Source organism: Rhea pennata, chromosome Z, assembly GCF_028389875.1.
Source record: "Rhea pennata isolate bPtePen1 chromosome Z, bPtePen1.pri, whole genome shotgun sequence".
Lineage (NCBI taxonomy): Eukaryota > Metazoa > Chordata > Aves > Rheiformes > Rheidae > Rhea > Rhea pennata.
In genome coordinates, this window is record NC_084702.1 from 59,253,364 (window position 1) to 59,270,899 (window position 17,536).

At 35.7% G+C, this 17,536-nt stretch overlaps 1 protein-coding gene across 1 annotated transcript in view; it reads right to left on the reverse strand.

The window, feature by feature from the left end:
- NLN (neurolysin) overlaps positions 1-17,536 on the reverse strand; it is a 44,212-nt gene that overhangs the window by 16,181 nt on the left and 10,495 nt on the right. Inside the window, exons 2-7 of the mRNA XM_062600418.1 lie at positions 14,678-14,934; positions 12,023-12,171; positions 5,833-5,940; positions 4,238-4,340; positions 3,351-3,511; positions 1,831-1,966 (exon numbers count right to left, since the gene is read on the reverse strand). Coding sequence (XP_062456402.1) covers positions 1,831-1,966; positions 3,351-3,511; positions 4,238-4,340; positions 5,833-5,940; positions 12,023-12,171; positions 14,678-14,934 — 914 coding nt within the window. The remainder of the gene's footprint in view (positions 1-1,830; positions 1,967-3,350; positions 3,512-4,237; positions 4,341-5,832; positions 5,941-12,022; positions 12,172-14,677; positions 14,935-17,536) is intronic.

Genomic DNA, 17,536 nt, shown 5'->3' on the forward strand with positions numbered 1-17,536 from the left:
CAAATATACAGATAATTTGCACTGCCAAAACAGCAGCCAAGCTCACACCATATGAGACATGACAGAATTACAGCTGAAGGAGAAACATTTGAACCTCTTCACTGCTGTGCAAACACAGAAAAACATTGCTACCAAACAGATCTTATTGCTGCACTGAATAATTTCTTGGCTGTTTATTTATATAAATACAAATACATGATTCTCTTGGTTAAAAGGAATAAGCAGTCTTAGGACAAACTATTAAAGAAATGTTGTTTATTATATGGAACTGCATAATTTCAGAAAGTAAAAGTTAACTCTGTGCATGTGAATTGACCCACTGAAGTCAGTAGGATGACTGTATGTGAAGCCATAAACTACGCAGTTCCAAAATTTCAAAATCTCTTTCAGCGTAAATTCCATTAGAGGACTTGATCTTCAGAGAGGATTTAGGTCATTCATTTTTTTTTCCAGCCTGTGGAGATCGCATCAAAAACCACCAAAGACCTAAACTGAGATAACACTTAAATGTTTTTTAAAAAAAGGTTAAAATAATTTTACCTTACCACAGTATAAAAGAAAAATCATATGAATGTACAAAAGGCTATTCTGTCACAGCGACTTCAGGACTAGTTACATGCAAAAGACAGCTTTTACAGAAGCATGTTTTTTTTAAAGCATCAAGTAATGTGCTGTTTTGCATATCGCAAAGAGCTCTGGCATTACTACTCTTTTTCCAAATTGAAATAACAGAAAAAAATCAGAGCAGTGTAGCTGCCAAATTAATTCTGAAGTATTTCTTTTTAGAAGTCTTTTTTGTCTTGAATAGAGAGAAGGAACTCAATAAATTGTGTTATTAACTAAGCATTCTGCATTACAATCATACAGATGCTCAGCACATACCTGCTTTCTATTAACCTCTCAGTCAGCTCAGGAATTCACCTGCCAGCAGGTATGCTCAGTGACATCAGTTCAGGGATAACTACCTCATTCATCTACTTACACATAAATATTTAAAAACTGCTCGAAGCTACAGATATTTTAAAGTATCACAGAATGCACAGGTGTCGCAACAATCATACCGAGGCACACAAGTCATCAGGGTGTAAGTAACTATTCTAGCCCCACAATCCCATGTTACTCATCAAAAGACCATGTGCACTCGTTTCATTTTTAAATAATGGATACAAGTACTCTGTAAAAATTTCTCCTCCCTACAAAAGTAACCATCAGAAGCAGCAGTTGCGGAAAAATCACTGAGCTGCATTGATCAGCATTCCTTTGTACTGCTAACAAAAGTTTCATTCTGTTGTAACCAGAACAGAAAACACTTCCACAGAAAAGCAAACACAGAAGTGGATTACTAAAAAGGGCACTCTGTGCCTTCACAAGTTATAAGCTGCTCCTCTAAAACCTTTTATGACACAAGAAATACCTTTTCTCTCCAAGCAGACTTGTATCTTTTATTATACTTAATGCAGTTCTATCAGTGTACAGAAAGAGATGCTAAGGCTACAGACACAAAAAATCTGTAGCTAATTTACAGTAATAAAAAGCTGTAACTGTGACACAGTCTCTTGAACTGATAACAAATGCTTATGCTGCACATGCTATTCTGGTTCCAAATTAGGATAATTACATTTTGGGGGCAGAAAAAAAACACAGCAGCTTATCTGTATTAACTGTTCCAAAGTGATTATTTTCAATATGCCAAAGCTGGGGCAACAGAGAGCTCCTTTTCTATCTGAACATGATGCACGCTGTGACCCAATTATGTACTTAAATTAATCATGGCTGAGAAGTTATGTTGCCACGCTAAATATAAAAGTATTATTTATAAATAAAACAAACCTAAGAAGGCTGTTACGTTATCTGTGCTCTTTGCAGTGTTCACTTCCAGGACAAAGTTGGCGTGAGTATTATATCCAAGAAGCTCTGCTACTTTTGCCCTTAGTGGAAGCAACTGCTGAAGAATTTTTGTGTTCTCCTAAAATAGAAAAAAGGCAATTTTGTGAACTCAAACCAGTCAACGCACATTATGAAAACAACTATCTGAATAACATCTGTAACCATAAAGACAGCAAACATTTAAAATGAAACACATTAAGACTTACATATACAAAAGTTTAGCTTGATTCTTGTAATTTCTTTTTTGCAACATTTGATTATAGATAGCTAAAAATCTCATTTTCTGATTAGTCTAGGTCATTTTTCTCCCTATTATAACAACTCTATTTCAATTAATTATAAGATAGACAGTTTCCTTTTAAGGTAACAAATATTTGAGAGTTACAAAAAGTTGATTTCCTTTATCAATCATTTAAACATATGAAAGATAACAGAGATACAATTAAATTAAATAAATTGCTAGATTCTGCTGAAGACAGACTGCAAATACTAATGGTAAAGACAGACTATTAGGCCAACACACAAAGTTTATTTGCAAGTTTCCTTATTTTGCTCACTCTGACAACAGCAATCAGAGTAAGGGATAACATTCATCTGAAACACACACACAGGCACAGACACGCACACAGGCAAGGAGGATCCCTGAGAAGCTGAAAACATAGGTGAAACTCCGTTTCTGGAAAAGCGCAATTTCACTGGTAAAAACCATTTTACAAGGCAGGCACAGAATACTAGGTTTGAAGATGGTCCCACAGCTTTTACAACATATCCCTTTAAATGTGCCAGCTTACAGTGTTCAGTTCTTGGTGACATATTATCTTATCTTGTACTCTTCACATTTCCCAGCGTTTCGAGTATAAAAGCTCAATTCTGCCATTGTTCTCTAATGAATGATTGGTACAATTGCCTCAATGACACTTCTTCTATCCTTTCTACTCTTTTCATTACTTTTGTACCTATCTGTGTGTCTGTTCTCATCAGTTTCAAACAAATTATTTGTGAAGTGATTTCTCCTCTTTATAAGATATTTCCAGCTATTTTTCAGATAATTAAATGACTCGTGTTAAAAAAAAACAAAAAAGCATTTATTTCACATTTCACCTGCATTTCATAATTAAAACACGTGTTCGAACCACCCCTTTCGTTCTGAAGAATCCCACTTCAGAAGCTACATTCAGAAAGCCTTCTCCGGGAGGAAAGTGCCAACCAGTAGCTGCGGAATAGACCATTGGGAAATTTGGCAAGAGAACAAGATCCTAGTTCTATTAACAGCACCACTGAGACTTTCACACACACACGCAGATGATGAGCTTTTAACGAGGAAGTGGAAGACTGCACCGACAGGTGTTGATTTAGTAGTGCTAGACAATATATACAACTCAAACCTAACACCTAAATGGTGTCTAGCTCCATTTTTCAACTCTGTCATTACCCTATGGTAGAACACTCAATATATAATGTACCTCTTTGCATCTTGTGTTAAAGGCAGATTCCAACTTTCTCCTGGTTTCTGAAATGCAGCACTTCTTCATAACAGGAAAATAGTGGGGATACTTTAAAGTAATTTTATACTTGTCTTCTGCAGTCTTCTCTAAATTCTTAATAAAGTCATCGGGAAGGCCTTCTGTGGAACACAATTTAATAAGTGATGTTCACCAGAGTTAGCTACACCCCTCATTTTGTGAGATTACTGCATTTGTTTTGCTAGAACCCAATTTGGTATCAGGAGTCTCCACAGAAAAACAACTCTTCTTTTTACAACTATTTGCCAATACTTTTTCAAATCGAAACCAAGCAAAATGAAAATTGGTGATGTTTTACTTGTGAGCAAAAGAGAAAGAAAATGTAGGGCTAGTAAAATTGATTATGACTATTAAAATATCTTCTCCAGTGCTGTTAAAGAGCATTTTATACCATGCCCTCCAGATAATGAATCCCCAAATCCCTTATCACAGGAAATCTTTATACCAGCATTTAAATGATTGAAGTAGCTTAACTATCTTGTAAGACAGAGAAGTCTTTCAGACAATTATAACGAACAAAATGCACACCGTGTTGCCTGATGGCAGAGAGCAGACAAAGAGAGGCAGAGAAAAGATAAGTTACGAAAAAAGTAGGCCAGATGCTCTAAATTTATGCAAGGCAAACAGTCCAGGAAGCAGCAGTCTATGAAGAAAACTCTACAAAGGGTAATTCTAAACTAATTTTGGAGAAGGATTGACAAGGAAATGGAGAAGATTGGAATGCAGCCAGGATTCCATTTCATCTAACCATCACCAAGTGGGCCAAAAAAGATTACTCAATAAAACTGGAGAGCTGAAGAAATGAAAAAAGCTAGCAAACTACTCACCAAGTTCTTGCTTAGAAAATACAAGAAATGTATTTTCTTCATTCAGGTTTTTGTTAAAATCTATGCACAGCTCACTCAATTTTTTCTTCATTGTCTTTATTTCCTAAATCAAATATAAACTGAAACTTAGTCAAAAAACAAACTTTGAATGCTTGGCAATTACCAACCTACATTTGAACAGCATTTCATTTTTTCCAGCAAGGTACTATCAGGCTCATTTTCACCTTTTTGTTTTCTTGATGTTCTGAGCAATCTTGTTGCCAATGAATCCTGGGTGGGGCTATCATTCCAATAACATTTCAAAATGTTTCAAAAAATTCAACTCAGAGGGTACTGACCATGCAATGAACTTTTCAGAATAGCATTATGTGCCTCCATTTAGTTATTTTCTCATATTTGAAAAGTCTAATTTTAAATATAAAAATACCAACTAAAATCAAAGGGAATCAAGGGAATAAAAAGCATGCAACTAGTTGAAAAACACTTCTTTGGGATTGTGGAGGTAAAATTACAGGAAGAGAATAGAGCCACAGCATAGAAGAGCATTCCAAAACCTTTTCTAAATCCTTTCACTTCTCTGAAGCATTTTCTCATGTATCTTCAGCATGTCTTTGCCCCTTACTGCCGGTTCACACAAACAGTATTTACCAGTAACAACACACAAAGATGAATTTGGCATAGGTTATTATTAGTCAAGATTTTACATAAATGTAATTCAACTATTGTCTTCTTATAGAGTATTTAAAAGTTCTTCTAGAAGAATCAGTTGCCTTTATGGAACGTAAATACATAAAAGACAACGGTCCCACTAGCTGAAGAATGTACATGATGAATGATTATTTTCAGCAAAGGGAAATTTATTCAAGAGTCATAAACCTAGATTGTTATAAAACAGGTCAGAATTTAAGGAGAATTATTCCAGCATCTCAAATGCTGAAAATTTTATTTCATGATTTTCAAGAGTGACAAGGGCTTTTAGATGCTTGAGCAAACCCTCTCTTCATGGGGCCAAGCTTCTCAGTGCTGCCTGAGCTCCCCTGAAGCTACCTCAAGTTTGTTATTCAAAATCAGTAGCATCTTTGAAAATCTTTACTTATTTTACAACGTTGGCTAATATTTGAAATTAAAATAGCTGTGTCTTTATAACAATTACAACACATACACTTTGAAGCTTGAACTCACAGTTAATATTTTTGCAAGGCTTCTTGATTAAGAATCCAAGAGGCTCTTGATTAAGAGGCCTAGGCCTCTTGGCTAGGAATCCAAGGAATCCAGTAATTTAGGCTTCCTCTCTAATCAGCAAATATAGCAAACTTCTTCCAGATAGTCTTCCAGATTAAAAGAAACCTAAGAGAGGCGATACCTTCTCTAACCACTGAATACTGTGGGAAACTAATTTAAAAAACTGTAAATGACTGAAGTTTAAAGAATGGATCTGGGGCTAACAACAGACAGTTAAGATTAGAGCAGTAATTAAGAAAGCTCCAAAAGGACTAAGCTCAAATATATGCTTAATAGTTCAGTTACACAACCATAATTTCATCCCTTGAACAATTTTTTTCACTTTGCTTTACAATCTAAGAACGCTTACTTACATTCTGCACTTCTTTAGGAAGATGGAGTCCATTCCTTTTTCCTACTTGAACTGATTTCTCCAGATATCGTTTTGTTTCAGGTTTTATATTTTTGAGATTGCAGGTTTGCTGAAATGACATTAGACGATAATGAGAATTCTTTTCACAGCATGTTGTGAGAAACATACCTACCAAAAGAAGGGTCTGAACAGACCTGTTCTTTAGAATAGCATTATAGAAATACTGCAGCATCCTGGATTTTAGTGTTTTTAAAAAACAGTTACCCTATAATAGTATTCTTTCACTGATATAAAAAAGTTTTAAAGTAATTTTCTTTTACTAAGTATCACAGCCAGAAATAAGAACAGAAGCATTTACATGTTGCCATAATGACAAGTCCTTTATGTTTGCAGTACTATGCACTTAAGCTCTTTCTATAGCTTTCTTACAACATTAACTTGCACAAGTAAGCGCTGTAAGGATACACTGTTTCAGGCTTTCTGAAAGTATCAGATGGGATAAAGTTGAAGCATGTAAAATTTCCTTTTTCAGAACAAAACAGTGACAACAAATAATCAGAATTGCTAAGGCTGGTTGTGCCATTATGAAGATTCTTGAATGATCATTTGCTAAAGTAACTGACATTAAAAGACAAGATACTGTTTGGAACAGATCACTGAAACAATCCTATGAGAGTCTAGCTTATAAAGACAGATCCATTCAAACTGACTAGACCATAACAATTTAATTCAGAAACTTATCTTTTTTTCTTAAATTGAAAATAATGCTCTAAACATTTAAAATTCCTTTTCCATCATTATAAAGTGAATATTTTAAAAAGGCATAAGTTATAGTACTTGTTAAAAATGGCATATTTTATTAAAGTTCATCTTAAAGGTTCTAAGACATTGGAATCAGCTCAGACTTGTCTTAACAACCCTCTCATCAGCTTACCTACCTACAATTAATTCTTGACTGGCATCTCTGAAAAGTAAGGATGTTGAAACATGCAAATTTTATGAAAGAGTTACACAACTGTCAACTAATGACCTGCCAGTGCAAACTAGCTCTCCCTTAAGCAGGAAGGATGAGCGACAAGAACCCAGTTGTATCCCAGGAGAAAATAAATAATAACTCGGAAACAGGAATTTTCCCAACTCTGATTTAAAAAGAATTCACACACTAACAACATATGAACGATGTCTGCTCTGATCAGCACCCTCACTGGTGTGATAAAATCTCTTAGTGAAATGTATCGAAGGTTCTGACAACAGAATGAATGCGATCACATAGATTTTCCATAATTTACAACAAAGTCTGATGTAATGTCCAGCCAAAGCAGACTCAGCGTGAGTACAGAAGTACAATAACGACAACTAATGAAAAATTTATCCTATTTTTTTCTGAAAAACAGAAATAATTAGATATGTATTTAATACTAAAGTGGTTTCTTACCACCTCCCTTTTGATGAAAGCTGATACACCACCATTCTGTAGGCTAGGAGCCGAAAGTATCTACTGACAAGAAACAGGATAAACTCAGTGGGACTGCAACTTCTGAAAAGCAAAGCTCAACATACAAATGACTAAACATATCACACAGGGACTGACCTGCTCTCTCAAAGCCTCAAGTGGTCAACTGGAATAGGCAGAAGGAAACTGCTCAGGTGCTAATACATTTTGGTAGAGACTGGGGAAAACCAGATACCCCCTATTTTAACAGTATTTCTGTGATCATAACCACTGGTATTGTCCTGTTTTTCAGTGGCAAGATCTCCTATTACTCTGAAGATATTATTTGGGAAATTCCCACAGGGTATAGGATAAAGAATTGGTGGAGATTAGTTTTTAGAAACATGGAAGAATTTGAATGAATTTAGCTTTCTTTTTGCTCTTCAAAGAAGATAGTCACAAGTCTTTACTCCTGCTCACCATGCAGTGAGGAAGGGCAGACAGACAGAACTAAGCATTAACACAATTGTGCACAACTCACTTATGCACATACCAGCAGTCTACACATAAGTGTTTTTTTTTTTTTTAAAAAAAAAGTCTAATTAAAAAAGTACTGACAACAATCACTTTGCTTTGTGATAAACCAACTTTTCTAAAGCATTAGGTAGAATATCTTAGTTTACTGATAATACCATAGTCAAATGATGAAGAGTACTTTTCCTTTTTAGTATTATCTGTTATCAGGTTATTTTTTCAGAAATTATTTTTTTAAAGTTGGATGATCAAACTTGCGTGTCACCACATAGCCAAAGTCAACGATGCATGAATAGTGTGGTTATATGGTGCACAGTTCACTATGGCTATAATTTTTTTGCAGCACTGGGCCTCTGCTGTTTCGCTCTCACAAAATGATGTAAAAAGATAGCTCCTTCCTTTTGGTAGGAACCCGTCTCCTCCCCAAGTCAGATCTCACATTTTCAACCCTCATTTGTGATAAATGCATAAGATAAGCCATACAGAACACTTCCCAACACAAAGAAATAATAGGAATGCTATTATCCCATTCCCTGTGACCCTCAGGCTTCCTGTTCTGCTTCTAGCAAAGAATACTCCTTGATATGCTGCAGCTCCATAAAGTTCCTGTGCTACCAAGCACTACATGTAGGATTATGAAGTAATGCTGTGATATTGAGTAAAACCGTATTTGATATTTGAAATAATTAGAATTTTGATGTATTGTTTTTTTCACTAGACAACTCACAATTCCTTTTTCTTTTTTCTGGGCTAAGATCAGTATGATAGGAAAAGCATGACTTCACCATAATAGAGGTGAAAAATGTACATATTGTCATTGCATTAATATTTTTATTGTGCTAACTGTACTGTTAGGCTCAGAAACAGAAAGGGTGAATAAAAATGTGAATAATCTGATCTCTAAAGAGACACTTCTTTTATTGAAGTAATAGTTAAGGACAGAGGATTGTGAAAAGCCTCGCTGAACTACTTACATCTTGGGAGGGATTCCCCCCATCCTCATTAGACAGATTTGAAAATGAAACCGTCACACTCCCAAAAATCTCCTAGGCCCGAAGCCACTAGAGACTTTAGGCAGAAGGAGGAATTCACAAATACTTGTAAGCCCTTATAGCCAGTGAACATTTGCTCCTTCTAGAGCTAAGAAAATGAAAGAGTTCTTTTCTGGAAGAAACGACAAGAAAACTAATTTTGTGTTCTTCATGCTCCTCTTGATTAATATGCATCTCTGCATACATTTAACAAGGCGGCAATATCAAGTAGCTTCTAGCCTTAACAGTAGCCTTTGGGAAGCTTATCTCCATCACGGACATGCCTAAGGCAAGGTGTGTCACACTCAAGAGGCCAGTCACGACTGCAAGGACAAGCAACCGCACAAACTCTCACAGGCAGAGGAATTAAGGGGCGCTGCAGTCATCTCGCGTCCCTTCAGGATGCTCCACGCCACTCACCGCCCCTTTGATGAGCAACAACTGCAACAGAAGCACTAACTGCAAGTACACTACTGCACATGAAATTTTGGAACTTCACAAAAATTTTGAACGGTTATGGCTGATGATTTTAAATGCCATTTATATATGTTTCTGAACAACTATGCTACCCCATTCCATGAAGAAATCTTGAGATAGAATAAGAAAAGAAACCTATTTAGAATATCAGGAAGAAAAACCGCAGCAGCTGTTTACATCAGGCCATGTTTCCTGAGGGTGTGTGGGTGGAGAAGATTGGCAACATTCTTAAACATGCCTCTGCTAGCCAACATGTGCAGATGTTAGCAGTAATGAAATCTAAAGTGATAGTTTCACTACCAAATCCACCTTTATTCAAAATTTCAGATCCCAAAGTCAAAGTTTCCTGAAGAATAAGATCTGGAGTATATTCAATAACAAAACCTAAGTGGCATTTTTTCCCTCAGTGTATTAGGAAAATAAATAACCATCCCCCCCAACTCTATTCCACATTTTTAAACTAAATACAAATATATCACACATTTTCCACCATGACCTATTTTTAAATAAAGCAGAATTCAAGAATCATAAACAGTTAATAGCTTTTATAGGTTTAGTCCTTGGATAAAGGGAGAAAAAACATTCCAGATGTCACTGAGAGCTAGGAGATTTAGTCATCATGCAGTGGATTAGTTCTATTATAAAAAAGCTCCGAGTGTGAGGAGCCTCATTCTCTTCATTGTATTTTAATCTGTACCTCTCTTTGTAATATCAAGAAACTGAACTCATGTATCTCAACTCTTATACCCTTGACAAAGCAGCTTAAAAAAAAAAAAAAAAAGTTTTACTGTTCTGTTTAAAATGATTTCAACAGAATGTTTCTGTTTGTGGAAGAGTTTTTTTCATCTGCTCCTGGCACCTGATTTTTCAGCTAGGAGTTTCTAACAGGAGAAGATGAATTAGGCAAAAATTTTGTATTGTGATCTGGAAAGAGCAGGACTCGCTCAGTCTTGCACTGCTGGCAATTTCATATCTACCCTCCTATAGCAAAAACTGTTACTACTTTCTTAGCTATTTCGAAGCTGATGAGTGCTCAGATCTCAGTGCAGGTCCTATCTCTGGAAAGCTAAGACTAAAATATGCCTGCACGCTACATTCAAGCCAAAACAAAAGATACCTAAAAAAAATGAAATGAAGACTTAAGTAACAATTGCAATTGTTATAAATGACAGATATTGCTGCAAAGGAAAATGAAGCAGGAAAACATCAAATAAAAATATAAAACATCAATAGAAAGTAATACTGCTGAATAGTAGCAATTGTTTTTCACTAATAGAACTACTTTCACTACTAGTACTATTAGAAATTCCTGTAAGTAAAAAAAAGATAGATACACAGATATTATAGACTAGTCCTAAATGTATCTGTGTACATTATATGGAGTCAGGGGGATATAATCACAGCAAGTAATAAATGCATATCAAAATTCAATTAATAGCAACAGATTAGAGAGAAAAAAAAAACCCTCCAACATAAGGCACTATCCTTCAACACACATCAGAAGGTCCTCAAAAGGAAACCATGAACACCTACGCGTATATGTAAACACCAATATTCAGTTAGAGGAAAACACTTGCAAATGCACCTAGAAAACATAGCAATAAAAGACAATGGAAGGGAGTTAAATACAATATTGCAAATACAACACTGGTTCCAGTCAACACTAAAAGAAGCACAATGACTCCAAGAAATAGCGCTCCAATGTATTACTAGCACCGCAAGAAGTTTGAAAGTAGGTGAGATGGAAGAGAAGATTCACATTTGGAGCACGGACAAATGCAAGCTCTTCACGTGTTCATGTTAAATAGTTTCCTAGCATTATTTTTAAATTATCTTTCTGAAAAATGATAATTAAATGTTACCAGATGCATTTGGGGAAAACAAAAACAAAACAAAAAAATTCTTCCTGTTTAAGCAACAAAACAAACAGGAAAGGAGAAGAATACAAAATCCGTGCAGGTGCTCAGTTAGAAGGGAAACAACAGAACAAAAATGCAAAGGGATAGGAACTTTTTCAATCAGTAAAAAATACTAAAACCAAATTGAAAGATATATTCTGAGGCTTAAGCAACACATAAGAATGAGTATACAATGTGGCTGTCTTATAAATAGCAGATCAGAACAGAAGACTGAAGGTCACTCCCAGTTGTATGTTACTAGCAATAACTTTTATAACTTAAAATTTAAATCCTCAACAACTTCAGAAATAAAGCACAACCTTGGATTCAAATTCAAAAGTAGCATAAGCCAATCTAAATAAAGATTGCCATTTTGCCCCTTTCTTTCCTTCCCCACTTGGTGATGCTCTGGGCAAACCAGTTCAGGAAGCTTAGCCAACAGAAAACAATTCACTTTATTTTTCCTACTGGATTTCCTTCTGCTGGTCTAGCTTCCTGAACCAGCTCACTGGAAAATTAGACAAATGTCAAAGCTATTGCAATGGAGAGAGAAGGAAACACGCCTAGAGATGGGAGGCAAACAGCAGAACACCAGGCTAGAATAGAATAAGTTTCTGAGGAACTGCAGTCCCAGCTTGGATAGCTGTGTCCCACTGGAAAGATTTGACTGCTACAGGAACAGGTAAAGCAAATACAGTGATGGGGGTTTTGAAAAGCATAGTGCATACTAACTTTAAATATTTTTTTCACTTTTTTTTCAATTTCAGAATTTTATCTACACTTCCACAAGTTACGTACAGTGATGTCATTGTGATTTACCTGCAAATAAACAATCTTCTGAAATACATCTTCTCTCATGCTCATCTCCACATCAAAATTAGAAAGCTTTTTATCAGCTTCTGTGCTTGCTAAGCGCACCTCTTTGTCTGGTGAGACATGCTGTGGAAAATCCAACATGCTTCTTTCCACTGTTTAAATAAAAAAGCAGTGACACTTTAAGGATAAGGAACTTGTACTTACAAATGAACTGTTCCAGTAATTTCCTCTTTCCAATATCAGTAGAAACCATAAGAAACATGTACCTAGAGCAACCTGAAGCTTCATATCAGGCCTCAAGGTAATGAAGTGATTATAGTTAAAGTAAAAATGAACGGGTAAAGGGATAAAACTGCATAGCACCGTAACAAACTAATATTTTACTGAAGTCATCCATTACCAAAGTCTAATTGTCTCATCCTTGCAATATTTCCATAAGTCAACTGAAATGTATATAAATGTGATCTATGATTTTTGAAAGATGAACCATTTGTAAACAAGAAGATCAATACTGTTTCATAGATGGCACAGACACTTCCCTTTCAGTATTTTAACTGAAAAGATCTGAATCTTTCAAAACATGCCCATCTGTCCTGAAATCATTTTTATATTGGCATGACAGAACAGTGTCCAAGCCCCTCTCTTTCCTTATTTATTTAAGGGGAAACAATAAAGCAACCGCAAAGGATACTATCTATGTATTTTGAACTTCTTAAAGTCAGAAGCTGAATAAGACTATTGTTTTTAAGTATACTTTTGAAATTAGATGAATTCTTATTTTGTAAAAATATATTGCATCTTTATGACACTGAATACAGGTGCTAAAATAAAAATGAAATGCCATGGTAAGCTGAATTAACTTCTTATTTCTATCCAATTATAATTTAACTTTTTCCCCTCAAAAAAAAGAGAGAGAGAGTAACAATAATCCTAGGAATGAAGTTGTAAAGCACTGTAATTTTAAGTAACCTATGTTTTTTTTAAAAAAAAACACACACACACTGTGATCATCTCAGATATTCCCTTTAGAAACCTATGGAATGCAAGCATCGGCATACAGTTCTTGAAGCTCACAGGAAACTTCTCTTTTTTTCCTCCTATCATCAAGCCAAGATGGTTCAAAATGATGAAATGAGTTTTGGCAGCTTTCAAGTGAAAGGTAAGGTCTGTTGTCATCCGTGTCTTTCCTGATAATGAGTTCAAGTTACTGGGACAGCACTCTCACTTTCATGTGCATATGAGAGGGCCACACAGGACTTAAATTCGAGGGTCTAATGGGTTGTGGTAATATGTCCTTATCAGACACTACAGGGTGTTTCAGAGTTAAGTAATGCTAATTTCACATACAGCTTTGAAGATTAGCATTAAAAGATTAGATATGACCTACCCGTGCAATGGCATATAAAAAGAAAGCACACTTGGAAGATGTAATCTTGATGGTTATACTGAGAAGCTGATGGCCACTATTTTCTGAATCAGAGATTTGCTTTTTAATTTAAAGCAGATTTTTTTTTTTTACTTTGGTGAAAAAGCTTGCAAATAATTGTACCAAATACACTGGTACACTTAAAACTGAATCTGAGAGGACTAGACAAAGATTATTCAGTCTTCTGCCAGCAAAAACTCCAGTCAATTCACTAGATATGTCTGAACTGTAATTCTAAGGAGTGTAAATGCTACAGACTAATATTACTATACAGTCATTTGTGCTGCAGGCTGCTCTTTTTTACAAGGTGAAGACTCAGTGCTTGAAGCCAAGGTACCTGCTTTCAGCACTTCCGTTGCCACTGTGAATTTTGGAAAGGTTAAGAGAACCTGACATTCTGTTAGAGTCACTATTTTTGGGGGAGTCATACAGTATGACTTTTTTCTTTTTTCTCCCTTCCCCAAACAAAGGCACTACAATCACATTTTACGTTTCTATTTCACCTGACTGACAAAAGTTAACTGAATGACCTGTGTTGGGCCATTAAACTCCATTTACATGCTGGCATGTCCTAATAACTCATAAGAGCAATTCAGACAGGAGTATCTTTCCCTAGTTTCTTCAAGTACTTGCAAGCAGTAATATAATAGTGAGTAGGTGAAGAATTCTTTTTAAAAAAAGAGCATACAAAAATTCCTCCATATTCATCCATGACCTTTTCTCTATTAAGAATTTACCAAACTTATCATTATTCAATTTGACTTGCTCCTCTCAGTCAGATTTCTGCAGTGTCTGAAGAAATGTACTTAGAGTTGAAGGTATTATAAGTAACACAAACACTGTAAATCCACACTGTACAGGCAGCTGCACATTGTCCCCTAGTGGTTGTACACAGTTGGAAAAGAAAATACAACTTTGCAGAGCTTCAAATGCAAAAAGAAAACAGTGTCCAGTGTAGTTCTTTGGATGCATCAAAAAGATCAATGCAACAGTTTTACTAATCCTAAATTTTGTCTCTACAGTAACATAGCAGAATTTCACATACAATCAAATTACATACTGGTGAGATGCCCAGAAAAATGACAATGACTGATGGCCCTTATGAGACCTCTACATATTCTACACAAGCAGCTCGGATCAGAATCATAAGTGATAATAATCATTCCTCAACCTTTTTTCATCAGTGGACAAAATGTGCTAAGTAAAGAATCACAAAAAAAAAGTACACTAACCTGCATATTCCACTTCTATATCTGCCAAAGCCTGTACAGTGTTCTCATGTGTTACTTCTTCAGTATTAAGCATCCCAACGCTGTCATATACATGCTTTGTCTTCCTGATCAGTTCTTCTGTTCTTGTTCTAATTTGCTCTGGGGACAGGTCCCATCTCAAAAGGTTTCGGTTTGATGTGATATAGGAAGAGGCTTTGAGCTGGCCAGTAATTTCTGCTCCCAACGTCATCCTCAAGACAAGCCGTGGCCCAACAGCCCTGAAAGTGTTAAAATGATTTTTGCATACTGAGATTGTAGTTCAAAAGGTAGTTTATAATAAATTAGAAACAGGCAACAGGCTTAATAATTAAAGAATATTTTTAGAAGCAAGATGAAAGTTCTTTTTAGAGCCACCATTTGTCCAGCAGGACCATAAGCAGCTTTTACCCTTATCAAATAAATCTCATTTTAAAATAAATCAGAGGTCTGTTTTCTACCTATTCTATTCAGAGGAAAACCAACTATCATCTAATATATTTGCAGACAAATCTAAAACCTTTGGTATTGATGAAAACAGACAGATTTGAGTTGCTATTCAGTCTTCTAAGCAAATCATAACAACTACTGAATAAATTACTAAATAATTACTGAAACTACAAAAACAGAGAGTATTTTGCATTTTTGAAATAAAGACCAAAATCCACACAGCAATTTGTAGATTATAAAGACCAAGAACTGCAAACAATATACGCACAAGAAAAAAATGCAGTTTGCTAGTGTTCACTGAAACAAATAATTTTATATTTGTACTGATTGTTTGCTGCATAATGGACCATGGGAAGAAAACCTAAATTGTTACTCCCTTGAAAATTTACTCCTTTAACTATTGAAGATTTTATACAGATAGTTTCACTCTATTGCCAGAAAAGGGGAAAAAAAGGTTACTGTAATTTATGTACTAATAATCCTGGTTATTTAACTCATCTATATTTCAGCTTTAGTTCAACCAGAAGGTTGTACATACATCGGTTGTCTTAGTTCTGTTGCTGTGCAAGCAAAGGCTGCCCCTTCACTAATCTTTAATGATAAAAACAAAACAAAACAAAACCCCCCTGAAATTCAGCTGTTTTTCAAGTGCTTTAAGAAAGGAGGAAAACTCAGTATTAAGAAAAACATACCTGATTTTCTTTCAACTCACTGAAATACCAGAAGAAAGAAACTGTTAGACAGGATATTTTACCGACTTTCCTCTGCTCACATTTTTCCCCAGGATTTCGTATCTTTCTCTTCATACAGTGTATTTCAGTTACTTATTCTGCTTTATCTTACCATTTCTCTGATACACTATCCTGTCCTTTCTTTTCCAGTCTTCTCCAGCCTTTTCCCACTCCTTACCCTGTTTTTTCTTCCCCATTCATTTTGGGGAGATCATCCACGCAAGAGGTCATGCTTTTCAACCACTACGCAGTTTCTCTCCATCCCTACCATCATCCCTTCAAAGTCTCCACAGCTGAGCTGACACAAGACCCTTCTCCCTGCTATATTATCTGGAAAGCTATGGTCTACTTACACAAAGATTCCAGAGTGGAATGGGTACTGAAACATGCAGAGATGAGACTACCTATAACTTACCAGTCCTTTTCCCCAAACCTTGTTTTTCCATGAACAGTGATTTGCCTTTTCTCCTGCCACCTCCAGTCCAGACTAGCTCTTCTTTGTTCATCTTTTCTCCCTTCATATACTTGCTCTGTTGCCTTTCTCCCTTCCATAACCCTTCTCCTCTCCATCTTAATCTGTTTTCAGCATCAAAAGAGTCTCCAGAATAATGCAGAATCACACCTACATTCATCCCCAGCAGCATCAAAAGATGGCTAACTCCTTCCCTAAGCAGGATCAAGTTTCATCGGTTTAATTTGTTGCTATTTTCAATTCCATTAATGAGACACTCCTAAGATTCTTGTTATACCCAACTGGTAAATTGTATTCCAAATTTGCATACCCTATTTGAACACAGTTATCATTTCTCCATCTATGACGGAAGAGATGGCTGCATACTGTGTACAAGCCTCTGGATTTGCATATATAAAATATGCATAATAAAAGAAACTAGTCCTGAAGCTCTGGAGGCTGAAAAGATACAGGACTTGGAAAAAAAGATTATATTTTGGAGAAATGAACCCCAAATCAAAGGCAGGAAGATAATGGTTTTGGAAATAGTGGCATCCCCACCACCCTATCTGCTCGGACAAACCTCAACTTAGTTGTATGAAGGAGAAGGATCTAGACTCAGGCAGCTGATTTAAATAGGGCCAACAGAAACCCACGTAGTCAAAATGTCCATCTGGAGAACACCATAATACCTCAGTTATACATAAAATAGTAGCTGATAGAAAATAATTGTACAATGATTAAAAGAGAGCTTGCATTTGAGGAGTAAAACTGCTTGATAGTGTTTAGAATCATAGAAGGGTCAACTCACAGTTTCAGAAGAGCAACAGGGAGATTTTAAACCTTTAAGTTACCAAGAACAACTCAGGCAGAGATTTACTATCTGCCTCCCCTTTTCAGCTGTATAAGTTTAAAGAACAGCATGTGTTGGTATGGTGAAGCATGGTAACTTAAGATCTTCAATTATAGCTAAAAATATGTAAGACTATACACAGAGAGCTCACTATTAAGAGAGATATTTACTTAACATTAACAAAAATAGGTAATTAACATTATTTAACATCAGCCATTTAGCTGTGTAAGTTTTATCGTAAAATCAGTCTGGTATGTGCATAAATGCTTAGATAGGTTTTCGCATACAATGCAGGAGACACACATAAAAGGACAGGCAATTTTGGCCTAAAGGAAAAACAGCAAGAGTAAAATGCCAGC